The following is a 20,492-nucleotide window of genomic DNA, read 5'->3' as shown; positions in this document are numbered from 1 at the left end:
CTCCATTTCAGCTTAATATATATAGTAATATACTGTAGCTAGCTAATTATTTATGCAATGGAGATTTCTCCACCATATATATCATCAGCACGTACATGTCGTAATCAGCTACCGTACCATCACCGTGTTCACTACGAGTCCTCCTCATTTTTATTAAGAATAAGAGGCCAGTTCAATGATTTTAGATTTCGCCAATTTTATATAAAAAGGTACATCTACTAGTATATGGTTATTAGACTAATTCTGTGATATATTTTTGTACTATATAATCTTATTAGCTAGGAGACAAAAATGTTGATATCATTTCTTCAATAAAACCAGCCAAAATTAAGAAAATTCGACTTGTTCCAAAAGCAAAAAAAAAAAAAAAAATCCATGGGACCAAGGGAGTATGTACAGTAGATGCAGATAGCATTGTTGAATCAGTATATGCGAATATACTAATTAATTAAAAAGTAATTCGCCCACGCTAGCTGTTTGCTTGGACGACTTGCTTGTTGACTACTAGTAGCGTGCTCGCGGAGACATATCTGTTCGCTTGAGTTTATAAGCCATAATTAATTTTACTTTTTTTTTAATTATGGAACAGTATTTTTCTCTCATAACAAATTAATCGCGGCAGCAATAAATCCTGCCAAACAGAGCTTTCATTTATATCTGTCTTGTCGCAATCGCAAGAGGAGAGTCGTTGAGACAAAACCGCACGCACAAGTTTCCCTCCCTACATACTTCTCCTCTACAGCAACGAAATTCATCAACAACTTGATCAACTGTTCACCGACCAAGTAAATTACCCCTCAAAAGTACTAGAGTGGATAGTGATAACCATTGCTCCCTCAACAGCTCAAATACAGTGTCAAACACAGTATTATGATGTGTTTTTCTCAGAAATACTGAATGCTATAAGATCTTTCTTCGTCGGACAGAGGAGTACTACGTTACAGCACTATTTGGCGACCTACTAGTAAGCAAGCAATGGAAGCGTTAGCCTGAGTAGGTTTAGAGAAAATTGGTTATCTGCCATGCTTAAGAGTAGACTTCGGATATTTGTCATTTTCAACGTTAGTTTCACAAATTTGCCACATAGTTCTTTTTATTTCTTCAATTTAGGCAATCTTAATACTACCTTCTAGTCCCTACGTTCAAAATTTAAGTTGTTTTGGTTTTCCTAGATTCGTACTAGTTTTAAATATATGTTTACATACGATGTACTATATCTAGCCATATAACAAAATCTATGCACATAGAAAAAATAAATTGACTTGGAATTTAGAACTACTGTAAATTCTCTTTTGGATAGTTTTAGTAGATACTACAAATCTAGCTAGAATTACATCATTTTTAGAACAGAGACAGTCGTAACCTGCAACAAACAAACAAACAAAAAAGAAGAGATGTAAGCTTCGTCGCACAAAAGAAAAAAAAGAGAGGGAGAAGTTATGTAAGGTGGCGAATGATTATTGTTATTATTAGCATGAGGCCATGCATGAGGTAATAAACATGTAATCTCGTGCTCATTATATTATCGCGAGCTGCTAGCTAATGCCAGGCCGGGTCGGCTAGACTAGAAGCATTGCCAATGCATGCTGCTACGAAGCAGCAGCAACCGGCAACCAGTGCCTGTTTAGTTCTCAAAATTTTACAAATTTTTTTAAGATTTTTTGTCACATCGAATCTTTGACACATGCATGAAGCATTAAATATAAATAAAAAATAAAACTAATTACACAGTTTAGACGAAATTCATGAGACGAATCTTTTAAGCCTAATTAGACTATGATTGAACACTAATTACCAAATAACAACGAAAGTGCTACAATAACATTTTCTAAAAATTTCGCCAACTAAACGAGACCCTAGTATACGGAGTATACTCCAGAACGTGCGTGCTCATCAGCTCCTTCACTGATAGAGTAGGCCGATACTGACAGCGACCGTACCTTGTCTGATTCGGCCAATCCGTGTTGGTTAAAAATACCACCTTCCAAGTGCCAACCTCACTTGTACATGGAGTACACTCCTACTCCTACTCCTAATACGTCGATGTGAACACGGATCCGTTTTCGTTCGTTCACTACCTCTACTTGTGATGGTGATGATGTCAAGTACGTACGTCAGCTTTATTTACCGGACCAACTACGTACTTCTTCTCCCTCTCCCTCACTGTCTCTCTTGCACTTCAATTTTGTCGACGCGCCACTCAACTATACTCCCTCGGTCCAAAAAAAAAAAAAAAAACTCAGGAGTCAAACGAGTTTCAATTTAACCAAATCTATGCAATAAGTTATTAACATTTATAACACTAAATAAATATCATTAGATTAATTCTAGAATATACTTTATAGTAAATCTAATTAAAAACAGAAATGTTGATAGTTTTTCCTATGAACTTACCCAAACTTAGAAAAGTTTAACTTGTCTGAAACCTAGAATTACATTCTTCTCGGGACAGAGGGAGTACGTATATACACGGAATGTGTGTCCTTGCATCTTAGAATCTTCGTACAAGAATTTCGCACTTGAGTTCTAAATTCCAAGCCAAGATCACATAATGCAAGAGCAATTTATTAGGGCGTTGCCACGGCGCGAGCTCACCGCTCCCCACACATAGACAGTTGTGTACCTTTGTGGCGATGCCAAATTAAACTCCACGTGCATCATTTTCAAGAGGCACGTCGCCTGCTGATGAAGAATAATTAGCCAAAAAAATGCAAGCACTCATCCTGGGTTCCAAACAAACTTAACTGGCCTTAGGAGGCCTAGTCGTCATCGTGAACCAGAAAACTAAACTTTTACATTGTATATGCTACTCTACTATGGTAAACATTGTTGGTTAACTCATGCCTCCTTTGGAAGCAGAACTGGGCTAGCCCAGCGAAGAGACGCCCCGCACCGGGATTTCAGTGGACAATTGTTTCCTAGAATGGCATTCCCCTGTTAGCTATTTGGAGGTGAAGACAACAGCGGCGGTGCTTCCTAGGGCGGTGGCGTGTTGGTCATTGCAACTTGCGAGCGTCTATACACGCCGATTGAGGAAGCCACGCCCGAACCCTAACAGCGATGGGGAAGCATTGCCCCGGAGATATCACGTGGGTCGGGTCGCTCGGCCCTTCCATGAGGTCTTCCAAATAATGTCGAGCTAGTTTGGCCCGGAGCCAAGGGGGTTGCTCATGGAAAAGGTGGGGGGAACCCGTGGATTGGGTCTTTCTGTTCCAAAGGAGGCTTAGCCCACTAGCACTAGGTAGCATGTTGAGTACTCCATCTGTGCACAAAAGAATAAAATTCTCGAGTTTAAATTTTGACTAAATTTATATAAAAAAAGTACTAACATTCATGATACAAAATAAGTATCATTAGATTCGTTATACCCCTAGAATATATTTCCATATAGAGACATAAACGCTAATACTATTTACTATAAACTTGATTAAATCTGAACTAATTTGACCGGCGTGGATTTCATATATAGTTAGGTTGTATCCTTTTGTGGATGGTGGGAGTATATATATGTAGCCGGGACCGTGAGCATGATTTTGTTTGGTTCAGGGTTCAGGGGGAGGAACTGAACCTGCTGATGAATCGCCAAGTTGGGGAAGTCGGCGTGGAGTATGATAAGGCAAGTGGCAGCAGTTGAGTTGCATTGGACTGAGACAGACTCCCAACTCTTGGGAGTTGGTCAGGGGATGGGGATGGGGATGGGGTACGGGGACGATGGATGACCAACACCAGGCCAACAACACCTGATCGAGCAGGAAACTCCAACAAGCAAGCGCTTGCAAGTAGGCGTTGGTTTCGTCTGGAGAAGCAGCTAGCAGAGGGTTTTTATTATATTTTATCTTCTACTAGTAAAGAAGAAAAGAAATGGGGTGCCGGAGTTATACCAGCCACCGTACCCCAGCCGATCTGAATTTTATTTTTATAATTAATTAACCATGGATGTATGATTGAATCCTGATCTTGCACGACATTGCATTGACTGGACTAACCACCTCCCATCCGGGTCAGGGCGGCTCAAAAGTATGAGTAGCTTCAATTCGAACTGATTGATGATAATGGGACAATGAGAAAGTACAGCCATAGAGGAGGAGGAGTACGTACTATATATATACTAAGATGCGTGCTAATCTTGCTCGATCGATCTCTGAGCTTATCAGTAGTCAGCTATATAGATTTCAAATTTTTTCTATTTTTAATTACAGTATATATTGTCCACTATGTAACAAATGCGTACTAGTCTCGTGACACCAGTTTTCAAGAAAAATATATATACTCGTATCGCTTATAAATGTACTATAAAAAATATATATTATACTACTGTGTAAAGGCAACACTTGAACACACAAGTGACGACGTGCAGTTAAAGTTTGGAACAGTAATTGACTTGAGTTCACTTATTTATTTACGGCTAAAATAACCCTAGTGTGCATGCATAATTATATGATTAAGTAATTAACTAATGTGCGCATGCATGCATAGGGGCAGAGGAGCCCTCGTGCTCCCCCGCAAGGTCCGTCTTTTTCGGCTGGGCCGGATTCAGGCATTTCCTTTCTTTGGTGGACACTGGACAGCATCAGGATCATTGCCGTTACTGGCTCATTCGCTCGTAACGGCCGACGTCGTTCACAGCCATGCAACAAAGTTTTTCTTTTACAATATTTCAGTATAGACATCAGCGTAAGCCAAATTTCAGCGTAAGCGAACACGACCAAGTTGCTTCGGACAGAGTTTGTTTATTTATTACGTGCTGTGCTACTATAATCTCTGGATGTTAATCGCGTTGCGTGCATGCAATTGGCCTCTAGCTTGATCGAGCAGCAGTACGTACCATCGTTGGGATGATCGACTGTACTGCACTTTTCAGCAACGACAATGGCATGTCAGCAGGCAGCTAGGTCCATCCCACAGCTGCCTCCGCTTCGACCCGAAGCCCAGTGTCCGCTATGCCGGCCCATCCTGGAGCAAGTAGGCGATAGACTATATGAGAGGAAAGAGTAGTGAGAAGAGGGCATGAACAATTCGTATGAACCCTAATTTCCTAATTCCAATCATTCATCTGAACTATCCCCAATTCTTGCTGCCTACCCCCAACTCCGATTCCTCACATGGCAGCCCATCGATTGACCTGCCCTGCCTTTGAGTTCAGTCTCGCTCCATGTCACTTAATCCCATGGAAATTAATGACTGCATCACAAGATTATACTCCCTGCCGCTCGGTCCCTGAATAAATCAACCTAAATGAAAATAGCCTATGAAAAAACAAACCACATCATTTGTGTCTTTGTCAGTTCTGCGAAAATGCCTCGCCGCATCATTTGTGTCTTTACCTAGTTCACAAACCACAAATGGACCATGTGTACAAATTATAAGGCAAAAAATAGTCTATGTTATAAGGCAAAAAATAGTCTATGGACCGTGTGACACTACGTTTTGTCTTTCATACTCCAGGTACGTAGCTTTTCCAATGCGGCAGTATATCTTGATATATATAATAAAAATTGTGTATGTAGAAGAGACAAAACGATCTATCTATAAATTAGAACGGAGTGAGTAGTAACTAAACTCTTGGCCCGTATTGCTAAATCTTTTGTACTAGTACTTATATATATTTTTTTTGAAAGGAACTAGTAGTACTTATATATAATAAACATGGAAAATAAAAAAAAATGTATACCATTATGTTTATTTGATTCATCGCACATGTCAACTAATATAAAAGAAAACTCCTCCTACATGAAACATGCTGCTGTGGTTGAAGAATGAAACACACGCACGCACAAGAAGAAGAAGAAGAAGGAAACAAAAAAGAAAATAGGACAAGCGTGTGGGTCCCACGGACCAAGCAAAGGAGAAGCAACCCTAGGCAACCGCAAGGCAAGCCCACCCAAAGCAAAACGGCGTGCGGCGCCAACGGCACGGCACGCCTATAAATCGGAGGAGGGGAGACGTGCCTGTGTCTCCAGTGTCCTCCCGGCGCCCCTCGCGACTCCCTCTCCCTCCTGCAGGCACCACGCAGCAACGGCTGCCTCTCAACCGCCGACTCGCGTCGCGCATCGCCTCCCGGTCCAATCTCTGTCTAGTCTCTCCGACAACCCGCCGCTACCTTCACCAGCACCGGTCGATCGGGAGCAGCAGATCGCTACTGGGACCTAGCTAGTAGCTAGTAGTCGCTCGCTGCGCGTCCCGTCGCCATGACGCCAGCCACGGCGGTTGCCGTCGCATCGGAGACGCCCGCCCCGGCTCCGGTCATCGCGGCCTCGGCGGCGTCGTCCACCACCACCGCCTCCGGGACCGCCGCGGCGGGCGTGGAGGTGACGACCGAGTCGGGCAACGGCGGCGGCGGGGCGGAGCGCCGGTCCCGCTTCCGGCGGATCTGCGTCTACTGCGGCAGCGCAAAGGGGAAGAAGCCCAGCTACCAGGACGCGGCCATCGAACTCGGCAACCAGCTGGTACGTAGTACGCCCATCCCGTGCCGTGCATGATCCACACCACTTCTCCTCCTCGTGTACTAGCAGTACTAGAACGAACGCAGCCATGTTTTGCGGTGTTTCACTAGCTCCCGTTGTGTTCAGTTCCATGGGAGGGTGGGAGGGTGTTGCGCTTCCATTCGCCTATCGATTTCTTTGCGATGTGCTTGGAGGCGCACGATTTGTTCCTCTCTTTAATATGCATGTTAGAGCTTATTGTACTTGTTAATTTGGGAGTCTCGTCGATGAGGATGAGCTGTGTGTGCGTGAGAGCATCATCGACGTCGTGGCCTCATGTCATCGACTACTACTTGGCCTTGCCTGTTCATCATGAGCTGCCTGCCTGCCTGCCTGCCTGCCTGCCTGCCTGTGTGGGGTGATGGAATCGTGCAGCAGCGTTGCATCCCACCACCCCGCCGATTCACGCGCTAGCAAGCCTGCAGCTATACTAGTACTAGCTAGGAAAATCGCTGCTCCACAATGACGAGACCGACAGCCAGTGCGACGCCTTGCCATCTGCATTTCCTTTCCTTTCCCGTCTCCCCTTGGGGCTTGTGCTTCGCGTCATCACCCTGTGGTGGCCCTGGCATCGCTTGCTTGCCCGAGCGCACAAATTTCTCCATGGCTCCCCTCATGCATTGCATTTGCATCGCTTGCCTGCACCACGGTTCAATTTCGTCTTGTTTCTTCGATGGACGTGAACGAATTGACTAGGCAAGCAGTAGAGCGAGCTTTGTTTCTTCCTGATGATGATTGCGTTTTCCTTCTGTTTCACCATGAATTCAATGCAATGCAATGCAATGGCCGTGCAGGTGGAGCGGGGCATAGACCTGGTCTACGGCGGGGGCTCCATCGGCCTCATGGGATCGGTCTCCCACGCAGTACACGCCGGAGGTCGCCATGTCATGGGGTTAGTATCCATCGCCATCGCCATCGCCATCGCCATCTCTCATCTCTCTCCCCTCCCCTTCCTATCCGGCTATCCCGCCATTGCCGTTCTTGTTTGGTTGGTGCTTTTGTGGTGGTCTTTGCATGCCATGGCGCTCTCTGGTCCTGGGGTCTGCCCGTCTGGGCGCTTTGTTTCCAGGCACCAACTCACTGCACCAAAACGGCAGCCTTGGCTGCAGAAATGCCAGCTTTATTTCGTCGGTCAGCCAGCTGTTGGGGTCGTCTGGGCGCTCCATTGCCCGTTGGGGGAGCAGGGGGCAAGCCATGCCGATTGCATTCGTTTCACCGAAGTGGAAGCAACTTTTCGCTCTTCTTTTCGAAAGGCTAGTTGGTTCCATGCTCCAAATGGGCGGGTAGGGTGCTCGGCTGCATGCAAGCCGGCTCTTTGCCCCTCTCGTTGTGGAGTCAAATTATTGCACACCGTCTCTCTAGCGGTCTAGCCCATTTCAAGTGTCTGTCCGGGCTTAGTTTCTGTCTGTCCGGGCTTAGTTTCTTTACACGGAAAAGGATCAGCTGCTTGCTCCTGTACTTGTTTGACCTCTTTTGCCAGAAATTAACGAGCCTTTTCTGTTTCCCCTCTTCTCTTTGGCAGGATCATTCCAAAATCACTGATGCCCAGAGAGGTGAGTTTAGTCCAAAAGCCTACATATGTACTTTGTTGCTACTAGTCCATTACACTTTAATTAACTACTGTGTTCTATTGCTGGATTTGCAGGTTACTGGAGAACCTGTTGGCGAAGTTAGAGCCGTTTCTGGCATGCACGAGAGGAAGGCTGAGATGGCTCGGTTTGCCGATGCTTTTGTTGCCTTACCAGGTATATATATACTAGTCCTACCCAATTTTATTCTCTAGTTAACATTTCAGAAAAACTGATTATGCGTGTGTAATTGTTTTCCCTTCCATTGAACTGGCAGGTGGCTATGGAACTCTAGAGGAGTTGCTTGAGATCATCACTTGGGCACAACTGGGGATCCACAAGAAGCCGGTAAAGTCCGAACCTTCTTTCGTCCATTCTAGGTGCTTCTAGAATAAAATTCATCCATTGTTACTCATCTGGAGGCAATCCACTTGTTTGTATGTGTTGTGTCGACACATTTTGCTTTCGTAGGTGTCATAAGTGCAGATTTGTTTACTAAAATGTCGTTAGAGCCGTTGTGATCTGATGCTCCCATCTTGCTTTGTTCACATGTGACTAAAAGGGTTTCATCCTTACCGCCACAGCTAGCCATCAAATTATTGAAACGATAGTTTAGTCAACATGTTGTGGACGTCACTGCATCGGAATATTGTCGAGACCTAGGGCATGCGATCTGCGTTCTCCATCTTTTATATCGCACTCTAATAAGATATTCATCATAGTTTATGAATATTCCCACACGGCTAATGGAATGATGGATCTTAATACTGTATGACGTGTTGCATGCACAAGGCAATGTTTGGTCTTCTGTATGCTAAATAATTGGCTAGTGAGATACAAAATGGGTGGGGTTGTGGGAGGATTAGAACGGTCAAGTCTATGCTTCTCTCTTGTATCCCTTATCCGTCTCTATTATGAGCTCAATGGCCCCCACGCAAAGTTGCTATTTATTCATGTGGTGATATCATCAGATACGATTCTGCTGGTATATGATGGATCATTCACCAATCATGTCCAATATTACTACTGCTTTCATGTAATTTCTTGAAAATCTCGTCATCACCAGGTTGGCCTTCTGAACGTTGACGGATTCTATGACCCTCTTCTGTCTTTCATCGACTTGGCTGTCAACGAAGGCTTCATCACGGAGGCAGCGAGGCGCATCATCATCTCAGCCCCAACAGCCAAGGAGCTAGTTATGAAGTTGGAGGTTTGACCCAACCCCTAGCTAGCTACATCGCTCTTGTTTATATCCAACGTTCCTACTTCCTAGAGTGATAATATGAAACTGCTTATTAGTTCACTGATTGTTCAGTTCAATCGATCGGTTTTGTTTTTGGCCAGGACTATGTCCCGGAGTATGACATCGGCTTGGTCTGGGAGGAGCAGAAGCCCAACAGCTTGGTCCCTGAGCTGGAGTCTGGGATCACCTCATCCTGATGATCCATCTCACCTTCCAGCCTCACCCTGCTGCGTCATATCTTAGTGTCACATACATATACATATTTTATATATATATATATATATATATATATATATATATATATATATATATATGGAGAGGCTATTCAGTAGCCGGCTACAAAATAAGTTATTCTGTAGCCACCTCCATTTACTATAATTTTATATACTAATTTACCATAATGTCAATACATATTTACGATAGTTGGGTTACTATAACACATGGGGATATTTACCATAACGTTATATTAAACCACTTAGTAAGGAGTTACTATAATCTCGTAAATTAACATAGTAATTATCATAACTCAAAGTGGCTACAGAATAAGTTATTCTGTAGCCAGCTACAGGATAGTAGTTCTATATATATATATATATATATATATATATATATATATATATATATATATATATATATATATATATATATATATATATATATATATATATATATATATATATATATATATATATATATATATATATATATAACCGTAGCCTGCCACAAATATTTTGTTCATCTTCTAATAGCTTGTTCGGTTGGCTGGTTCGTATCGTTGCTGGTTCGTGAAGAAGTACGGTTGGCTGGTTTGTGTGAGAGAAAAATACTGTTCCGGCTGAAAATTTACGATTGTTTACGACAAGCCACGGCCAAACGGACAGGCTGTAAGTCTAACCAAAGGGTAATTCTTGGAAGGAATCAAGGGGACACCAGCGTGCTGTGCTGGTGACTTCTATTCTATGTGCTGGCGCGTTTTGGTGGCGTATTAGCATAGCATCATGATTAGCAGTCCAGTGGCGTAGATCTTGCTTTTCTAGAATGATGAGTATTAGCAAGCAGTCCAGTCACTAGTGCTGTAGACATCTTATTTTGATCCTGGAAGAAAAAAAAAATATGTAGTACATACATTATTATTTATATACTTATTAATTATTGTCGTCGAAGCTATAGCCAGGTATTAGCAAGTCGTACGTGATGCGTCTCCATGGTGTTTGGGTCTTTGCTGAATTTTGTATTGCACGTGGTGTTAGTTATGCTGCGTGCCGTGCGTGTCCATTTCCATCCTGATTGGGCGCAACGGTTTCTAACGAGCTCCAGCTGTGATTGCGCTTGTATTTGCACACGCATGATTGACCATGCATGTGCCTCTTTGAGCTTGCCAGGTACTGTAATAATAATAACCAATTTGCGTGATTGGTAGTATGCTCTTGTATTATCCTCAGACAAAGCATTATTATCTGCCCAAAATTCCTACTTTCCAAGTGTTTCTAGAAGCCCAAACTCATGTGTAAAGCATTTTTTTCTTCCTTTGTCCCCACACATTTCTCTTGAAGCAGGAAAATGGCTAGCCCATTTTTCTGAAACCAGGAAAATGTGCCACCCACAACTCTTCTGGGCCTGAGAGGCCTGTGACTGTGACCCACGAGGTTAAGAAATTGGGCCTGTTTTGCGTCAACGCGTCTGGCCCAGGAAGATGGCACGCTGTGACAAACACAAATCCAAAATCGTTGCGCGAATTCTAAATTCGAAACGTTTGTAAGCATTTAATTCGCTCAATCAAGAAAATGAGCAGTTGCCAGACCAATAAATCGAGCAGACCAAGTTGAATGCGATAAAGCCGATTGCCTAGTTCTGTCTGCAAATGCTTCGGTTGGAGGCCGCCATTGCAATGTGTACTGTACACTCGAGGATCAGTCACGTCAAAATTTCAATCACTCCAATTTTTGATAGAGACAAAATCTTAGAATATTTTGGTGATAGAATTCAACTCATAAATTTTGAAAGTGCCAATCTTCAATCCCTTTGTCAACTGCCGGCATGCATGGCAAATTTCTTAAGGGAGTTAAATGCATGGTAGGTCCATTAATTTTTGGTGGTGTGTTATATAAGTCCATCAATTTTTAAACTGTATTTTTGGGTCCATTAACTTTTGGTGGTGTGTCATCTAGGTCCATCAACTTTTAAACTGTATTTTTTGGTCCATTAACTTTTGGTGGTGTGTCATTCAGGTCCATCAACTTTCAAATTATATTTTTGGGTCCCTAAACTTTTTAACTGGCTCACCGTAGATCCATACCTCGTCGTTTAGCAAATAGATCTAACATAGCACGCCAAATAAGCAGTCACCGTAGAGTAGGTACCCTATGGCACGCTATGGACTCATCACTTACTCTACGGTGGCTGCTTTTTTGGCATACCATGTCAGATCTATTCGCTAAACGAAAGGGTATGGATCTACAGTGAACCAGTTAAAAAGTTTAGGGACCAAAAATGCAATTTAAAAGTTGATGGACTTGTATGACACACCACCAAAAGTTAATGGACCAAAAAATGTAGTTTGAAAGTTGATGGACCTGGATGACACACCACCAAAAGTTAATGGACCAAAAAATACAGTTTGAAAGTTGATGAACCTGGATGATACACCACCAAAAGTTAATGGACCTACGGTGCATTTAACTCTTTCTTAAGGCCTGGTTTAGTTTTCAAAAATTTTCAACCCAAACTATCACATCGAATCTTGCGGCACATGCATGGAGTATTAAATATAGATGAAAAAAACTAATTGTACAGTTTGGTTGAAAATCATGAGACGAATATTTTAAGACTAATTAGTCCATGATTAGCTATAAATGCTACAGTAACTAACATGCGCTAATAATGGGTTAATTAGGGTTAATAAATTCGTTTCGTAGTTTTTAAGCGAGCTATGTAATTAGTTTTTTATTAGTATCCAAAAACCCCTTCCGACATCCTCGAAACATCCAATGTGACATATAAAAATTTTCATTTCGTGAACTAAACGCAGACTAAGCCTTCATGGTTTTCTGCACCAAGAGCTTGCTTGTTGGACTGCTCCGGTTCAGGTTCCAACCCAGCACAGTAAGACTTTTCACGAACAGTGCAGTCATGAACTTTGCAAACTTTAGGTCCTGTTTAGTTGCCAAAAAATTTTGCATAGTAACTGTCACATCGAATCTTACGGCACATGCATGGAGTATTAAATGTAGACGAAAAAAAAACTAATTACACAGTTGGTCGAGAAATCGCGAGACGAAACTTTTGAACCTAATTAGTCCATAATTAGACACTAATTACCAAATACAAACGAAATGCTACAGTGAACCAAAATCCAAATTTTTTTTGATCTAAACGCACCCTTACTTAAGTTGAAAGCCTCGAACAATTGACAGTTTTTTTTATCAGGTATAGTTTTTTTTATTGGGTATGATTTGGACGCGTACACTTCACACTCACCACACACGTGGTTGCAGACGCACACACCCTGCCACATTCCACACTCACACCACACACACTTGTGCACGGAAAATAGGCGCATGCATACGTGTACCGTAAATTTTTAAAAAAAATCAAAAAAAAAATATGACAACCAGAATTTAAACCTTGATAGTATCCTACTTGACAACCCTACCACTAGCTACAGGCCCATTCGCATAGTTAATGGAGATTCTGTCTTCCCAGTAAACTGAGAATAAAGCGTATCTTTATTGCCACCACATTTTTGGTAGTTAGTGGATTCCTCCTATGGTATATCCTTAAGCTCTGCTCCGGCCATCACATTTTCAGATGTATCATCTCGTGTGGCACCATCACCTATAGGGATCTTTGGCCTGTTCGCTGGTTAGTTTCTGAGCTAGTTTGGACTGGTTGGTGCTGGTTTATTGTGAGAGAAAAACACTGTTGGCTGGCTGGTTTGGGCTGGCTGAAACCAACAAGCGAACATGCTGCATTTCTCCAATGATCTATCTGGCATTTGACGGTGCAGTACCTGACACTCTCTCCTATTCAGAGTTGAAACGTTGCACTTCCTTGGTAAAAAAAATGCAACTCTCGTTTTTCGAGAAGTCAAGCTATTTAAATTTTGACTGAATTTATATAAAAATGTATTAACATTCAAGATTCAAAATAAGTACCATTAGATTAGTTATAGAATATATTTTCATAACAAATTTATTTAGAGACATAAATATTAATATTATTTAAAATAAACTTAGTCAAACTTGAACTAGTTTCAGCTATACATTTTTTATAATTACATTCTTTTGTGGATGGAGGAAGTACACGTACACCTAAGCAGCCTGTTCGTTTGGTCGTATTTGGCTTATAAATCATGGCTTATCAGCCAACGAACAGTAATTTTCTCTCACACCAAACCAGCCAACAATACTTTCAGTCATCATCGCATCATCTTGTCCCCCCCCCCCGGTTCACCCACTTTGGTCGACTCCCTACTGCCACGTCCCTAATACCCCCAGTCATCATCGCCGCCGACGAGGTCGCCGTAACAGGACCGCCGCCAGTCCGCCACCAATGGAGCAGGGCCCTACCAATTAAAATATGTGTCTAGGTTCATTGTAACACGGTGCAATCCTCAGTTTGTTGGGGGCGCCGGTTGGTTGTGCATGTGAGCATGCATAGATAGAAATCTCGTGTATAGTTTGTTGTAAATTCTACCGTGATGTACAAGGCCACGCAGGGGGCTTTTTCCTACCTATATAACACGTAACCAAGAGCCCAGGAAGGGCATCTTGTTCCTTCATTTTCACATGGTACCAGAGCCATCTAATCTAGGGACCCATGGCGCAAACACCAGCCACCATCGCCCTCTCCTTCGGTCTCCTTCCCATGGTGACGGAGAAGCTCACCAGAGGCAACTACGGCATGTGGCATGCTCAGGTGTCGTCGGCTCTCAAAGGGGCCCAACTCGCGGGGTTCATCAAGCCCACCACGAAACCGTCGCTGGAGTTCCTAGACACCGCCGGCAAGAACGACGATGAAGGGACCATGATGCCTAAGAGGAGGGTGAATTAGGCAACTTAAAATTCTAACTCTAAACTATGGCCTCTTTTTCTAACCCTAGCAAAACATATGCAATAGATAAGCTATCTAGATATACAACTATGATTTTGCTAGTATGTTGCTATCTCTACCTCAAACGTAGTAAAGTGATCAATGTAAATGCGGAAGCTAAAGAGCAAGGTAGAGATATGCAAACTCCCATCGACGACTCCGGTATTTTTACCGAGGTATCGAGAAGCGCGCAAGCTTTCCCCTAGTCCTCGTTGGAGCCCCTCACAAGGAATCCCTCGCAAGGGCCAAGCTCCCGGTCGGGTAACTCCATGGATAGCCTCGGGCCTTCCCCACGTGCAAGTGGGTCTCTGACGTGCCTTTCGGCAAGCCTCTCCCAGATGCTCCCCGTCGTCTTCACTATCAAGCTTCCGGCCGAAACGCCGCGGGCCTTATTCTCTCCGGTACACGGTGGCGGCCACACCACAAACGCGGTTGGTGTGATCTCGCAAGACTTCAAGCCCCTCTGATATACAACACTTGTGCTTGCAAGCACGGGGTGGCAAGAGGTATGCAAACCTCACTAAACACTAGGCATAAACCTAGAGCAAGCGCATAAGCGGTGGTCTAATCAACCTAAGCACTTCGCAAAGCACTTATGCTAATCACCTAATAAAACACTAAGCACTATGCATGTGGAGATCACTAAAATAATGTATCAACGCCCTTGGTATGTTTCCTCAGCTCCACACTTCTTAAATGGCCGGTTGGGGGTTGTATTTATAAGCTCCACTGAGAAAGTAGTCGTTGGGGTCGAATTCCCGCGAAACTGCTACTGACCGGACGCTGAATCGTCCTAACCGGATGCGTTCGGTCGTCCCGACCATTGAGCTGGCAATATGCTGATCGGACGCTAGCCAGCGTCCGGTCGCCTACCACCAGACGTGTCCGGTCACAGATATGTCGCTCTGGAACCTTTCTGTACTCGATCAGACGCTGCGTTCCTGCGTCTGGTCGGTTGCCGCTAGCGTCCGATCCTCACGTCCAGTCGCCTATCTGCCGAGCCACCGATCCAGCGTCCGGTCACGCTTCTAGCGTCTGGTCCTTGCGTCCGGTCACATCTACGAGCTCGTTTCTTCATGATCTTGCGTATGGCTTGGTTCCTATCTTTATGCTTGGACTTTGCTTGTTATCTTGGGTTTTTTCTTGTGCTCCAAAGGTCTTGCTTAAGGTGTTGATCATCGGATCATCACGTCGCCTTCATCCAAGTCACGTCTTGCACCCTGTTGGACTACAAAACAAACACTTGCACATTCATTAGTCCAATTTGGTTGTGTTAGTCATCAAACACCAAAATCCAAAGTAAATGGGCTTAGGGTCCATTTTCCTTACAATCTCTCCTTTTTTGGTGATTGATGACAACACGACCAAAGCAAGCAAATGATAGAGATTTTGATATTTAAAAAAAACTACCTACTTGCTAGGATGCAATACAAAGAGCAAGGTTATATGATACTAATTGATAGATACCAAATGAAACTTTACTTAAAAGCTTGTCTTGCCCTTGCAAATGTCCCCATGTGATATTATGGATTAAAGCCTAGCTTTCTAAAAATTCTCCCATTACTTAGACTAATCCCTATTACTTAGACTAATCCATAATTCACTTTCCTCTCTTTCTCAGACCATTACCACTTATAGACATCTACTTGATGCTTGCCTTTGGTCCTTCAAATTCTCCCCCTTTGGCATCAAACACTGAAAAGGAAGATATTAGTAGCACAAGGGAGGGTCAAATTTCATGATCCTTTGAATATTGAGTAAAATGGATCACAAAATTTGACTCTCACATTATATAGACTAAGCTCCCCCTAAATATATGCATACATATGATAGAAAGCAAGGCATATGCATAGTTAGCAATTTATTGTACAAGAGAGTTTAATCTATATAATGCATGGAGAAAGCATATAAATATGAAATGAGATCAACATGATTATGCCAATTGAAGAATGATGCTTAACTCTGGGGACTCCAATTTCCTTACAATAAGACTACTACACATGTGACAGGCTTGAAAAATTGATACCATTTGAACAAGTGATAGTCTCAAAGCATCCAAGTTGTAGAATTACTCCCCCTAAATATGTGCACACAAGTGTTGAATACTTGTACCATTTGTGCACATTGATTTAAGAATTAAAATACCACTTGAAAGATGATATTTGGGAGAGATTATCTATAATTTGGACTTTGGCACATATTTGATAAATAATGGTAAAGCAAGCTATGTGCCGTGCTTCTAAACAATTTTAAACCATGTAGGTTTGCTCCAAGGGTTGATAATGAAACCGAGCAAGCCTACCATATGATATACCTATTGAATGCATGACAAAAGATTAAGCATGTAAATGCAATCATAGGCATGAAATATAACTAGATGCTTTAAGAGTATATCAGTTGAAAAACAAAACCAATTGAAATGAATACTAATTTGAAAGTAATGACATCTAGTTACCTAACATGGGAAGGGGAATTTGGGTCCATAGTATTTACTAACCTACTTGGCAATGACTTTGTCCATCGTGATGCACCCCATGAAATGCACTCAAACTTTTCCAAGTCTCCAAATTCCTCGAGTCCGACGGACTTCTCACTTCCCTTTCGGGATCCAAACCTTCTTGGTGCTCTTCATGTTTGAAATGATTTCCTTTGGCACCCAAAAGCGTTTGACCTCATTGTTGGCTTGATTGTTCACCTTGATGGCCACCACTTTGTCATTTTTCTTCTTCTTCAAGAGATAAGGTGTGGAGGCCTTCTTGTCCATCTTGTTGGTGTAGGTGTTGGAGAGCTTGCTTGTTTGCTTTTTCTCCTTCTTCTTTGCTCCTCCCCCATTCTTCACCTTGCACTCATAGGACTTGTGATCTTCCTTGTGACACACATAACAAACCATGATTTGTCCTTCATCAAGCTTCTTCACTCCCTTGACGGTGTTATCTTGATAAAGTTGGGTTTGCTTCGCCTTGCCTTTCACTTGAGTCAAGTCCTTGGTGAGGCGAGCTACTTCTTGCTTGAGTTGCTCATTCTCCTTTGCAACCTCTTGTGTGCATGTATCTACACTAACTTTCTTAACACAAACTTGGTTGCACAAAGGTGAGTCTAAACATAAATCATTACAAGAAGTAGAGGCATCCTTTTTAGACATGTTAGAGATAGAACTTTTCTTTTTAGATGCCTTGGTGAGGGTTGAATTAACGGCTTTAAGATTAGCAACTTTATTAGTTAGCTCATCATAATGTTTGCACATGGTTTCCATTTTAGCAAGCAAACTATTATATGCTTCTTGTGAGCTAGCTAACTTTTCTTTTAATTTTTCATTTTTCTTTTCAAGTTGCTTATCATTGATTGTGCATTCATTTGTTGTTGCACTAGCCTCAAGTTGCTCAATTTTAGTAGATAGTTCAACATTGAGATTTGCAAAGTTTTCATATTGTTCAAACAAATTCTTGTATGCTTCTTGTGAACTACCTAGCTCTTCTTTTAAATTTTTGAGCTTCTTTTGTTGACTAGTGCAAACTTTAGCATATTTAAGATTTTGTTGCACAATTGTATTATACGAAGGCAAATCATCATCACTATTGCTTTCACTAGAGGATGAGCTTTCATTACCTCATGCCATAAGGCACACACGAGAAGAGCTTGATGATGAGTGCTTGCGCCCTCGCCTCTTGTGATGATCTTCTTCACTTGAAGAATCATCCCATGACCTTATTGATGTGAGGGCTTTGTTCTTGCATGCCTTCTTCTTTGCCTTGGGTGTGGGTTTGTTTGGACAAACTTCCACAAAGTGCCCCAACTCGCCACATCCATAGCATCCTCTCTTTCTTTGCTCGTTTCTTTGATTAGTGAAAACGAGGTCTTGAATTTGGATGGGCATACCCTTGACATTGAGCCTTACGATCATCTTCTCCACCTTTTTGATAAGTTTGATTGATTCTTCATCAAGGTCGGAGGTGGAGGAGGAAGATTGATCATCATCACTTGATTCTTGTTCATCATCATCATCATCATCTTCTTCTTCACTTGAGGAGCTTGAGCTTGAGCTTGACTCAACTTTCTTGCCCTTCATCTTTTTCTTCTCACTACAAGCGAGAGCTTTGCCTTTGCTTGATGAAGATGCTTCTCCTTGACCCATCTTATGTGACATTTCAAATGCCACTAGCTTGCCAATGACAATGCCCGGGGTCATGGTGCTCAAGTTCTCCATGTTATGAAGGATGGTGATGATGCTTGTATATTTCTTTTGTGGTAGAATGGAGATGATCTTCCTCACGATGTCTGCATCATCTAGCTTTAATAATCCTATTGAATGGAGCTCATTGATAATTAGATTCAATCGAGAATATATATCACGAACAAGCTCATCATCATTCATAGCAAAGGAATCATAATTTTGCTTAGCTAGATAATATTTTTGCTTATGGACATTACTTGTGCTGTCATGGAGCTCTTAGAGTTTTAACCAAATTTCATGTGCCGTATTTAAGGTGAATACTTGATTAAACACATACATGCTAAATGATTCAAACAAGCAGTTTTTAGCTCTAGCATTAAAATACATTTCTTTTTCGTCACTCTTTGTGGGCTTTTTGGGATTTTTAATGGGTTTTATCCCATCACGAGTGACTCTCCATACATCTAAATCAACCGCCTCAAGGTGGCAAGCCATTCTAGCTTTATAGTAGAGAAAGTTAGTGCCATCAAATTGTGGAGGCCTAGCGGTATCCATCCCAACCACTCTACAATAGCATCGGCTCAACGGCGGTTAAGCCAAAGGTCCAAAAATGAGCCAACCGGCTCTGATACCAATTGAAGGGACTATGACAATGCCTAAGAGGGGGGGGGTGAATTAGACAACTTAAAATTTTAACTCTAAACTATGGCCTCTTTTTCTAACCCTAGCAAAACATATGCAATAGATAAGCTATCTAGATGTGCAATTATGATTTTACTAGTATGTTGCTATCTCTACCTCAAACGTAGTAAAGTGATCAATGTAAATGCGGAAGCTAAAGAGCAAGGTAGAGATATGCAAACTCCCGTCAATGACTCTGGTATTTTTACTGAGGTATCGAGAAACGCGCAAGCTTCCCCCTAGTCCTCGTTGGAGCCCCTCACAAGGAATCCCTCGCAAGGGCTAAGCTCTCGGTCGGGTAACTCCATGGATAGCCTCGGGCCTTCCCCACGTGCAAGTGGGTCTCCGACATGCCTTTCGGCAAGCATCTCCCGGATGCTCCCCACCGTCTTCACTATCAAGCTTCCGGTCGAAACGCCATAGGCCTTATTCCCTCCGGTACACGGTGGCGGCCACACCACAAACGCGGTTGGTGTGATCTCGCAAGACTTCAAGCCCCTCTGATGTACAACACTTGTGCTCGCAAGCACGGGGTGGCAAGAGGTATGCAAACCTTACTAAACACTAGGCATAAACCTAGAGCAAGCGCATAAGCGGTGGTCTAATCAATCTAAGCACTTCGCAAAGCACTTATGCTAATCACCTAATAAAACACTAAGCACTATGCATGTGGAGATCACTAAAATGATGTATCAACACCTTTAGTATGTTTCCTCAGCTCCACACTTCTCAAATGGCCGGTTGGGGGTTGTATTTATAAGCCCCACTGAGAAAGTAGCCGTTAGGGTCGAATTCCCATGAAACTGCTACTGACCGGACGCTGAATCGTCCTGACCAGACACGTCCGGTCGTCCTGACCGTTGAGCCAGCAATATGCTAATCGGACCCTAGCCAGCATCCAGTCGTCTACCACCAGACGCGTCCGGTCGCAGATATGCCGCTCTAGAACCTTTCTGTACTCGATCGGACGCTGTGTTCCTATGTCTAGTCGATTGCCGCTAGCGTCTGGTCCTCGCGTCCGGTCACCTGTCTGTTGAGCCATCGGTCCAGCGTCCAGTCGCGCTTCCAACGTCTGGTCCTTGCGTCCAGTCACATCTGTGAGCTCGTTTCTTCATGATCTTGCGTACAGCTTGGTTTCTATTTTCATGCTTGGACTTTGCTTGTTATCTTAGGTCTTTTCTTGTGCTCTAAAGATCTTGCTTAAGGTGTTGATCATCAGATCATCACGTCACCTTCATCCAAGTCACGTCTTGTAC

General features: G+C 42.9%; 1 protein-coding gene across 1 annotated transcript; it reads left to right on the top strand.

Moving 5' to 3' along the window:
• The first annotated feature begins 5,984 nt into the window (after positions 1-5,984).
• LOC136512703 (cytokinin riboside 5'-monophosphate phosphoribohydrolase LOG-like) lies at positions 5,985-9,530 on the top strand. Its single transcript, XM_066506680.1, has 7 exons — positions 5,985-6,446; positions 7,277-7,374; positions 8,005-8,035; positions 8,128-8,227; positions 8,328-8,398; positions 9,117-9,260; positions 9,395-9,530. Exons 1-7 carry the CDS (start codon positions 6,189-6,191, stop codon positions 9,488-9,490), a joined length of 798 nt encoding a protein of 265 aa, XP_066362777.1. The 5' UTR covers positions 5,985-6,188; the 3' UTR covers positions 9,491-9,530.
• Positions 9,531-20,492: the final 10,962 nt, after the last annotated feature.

This window comes from Miscanthus floridulus, chromosome 16, assembly GCF_019320115.1.
Source record: "Miscanthus floridulus cultivar M001 chromosome 16, ASM1932011v1, whole genome shotgun sequence".
Lineage (NCBI taxonomy): Eukaryota > Viridiplantae > Streptophyta > Magnoliopsida > Poales > Poaceae > Miscanthus > Miscanthus floridulus.
The sequence above is the reverse complement of the archived record's forward strand: the minus strand, read 5'-3'. Positions and strand labels throughout refer to the sequence as shown.

Excerpts from the sequence above, each read along its gene's own strand:
- LOC136512703 (XM_066506680.1), top strand. The coding sequence starts at position 6,189 with ATGACGCCAGCCACGGCGGTTGCCGTCGCATCGGAGACGCCCGCCCCG. Across the intron at positions 8,036-8,127 it reads AATCACTGATGCCCAGAGAG|GTTACTGGAGAACCTGTTGG; the intron begins GTGAGTTTAGTC and ends CTGGATTTGCAG. Across the intron at positions 8,399-9,116 it reads TGGGGATCCACAAGAAGCCG|GTTGGCCTTCTGAACGTTGA; the intron begins GTAAAGTCCGAA and ends CGTCATCACCAG.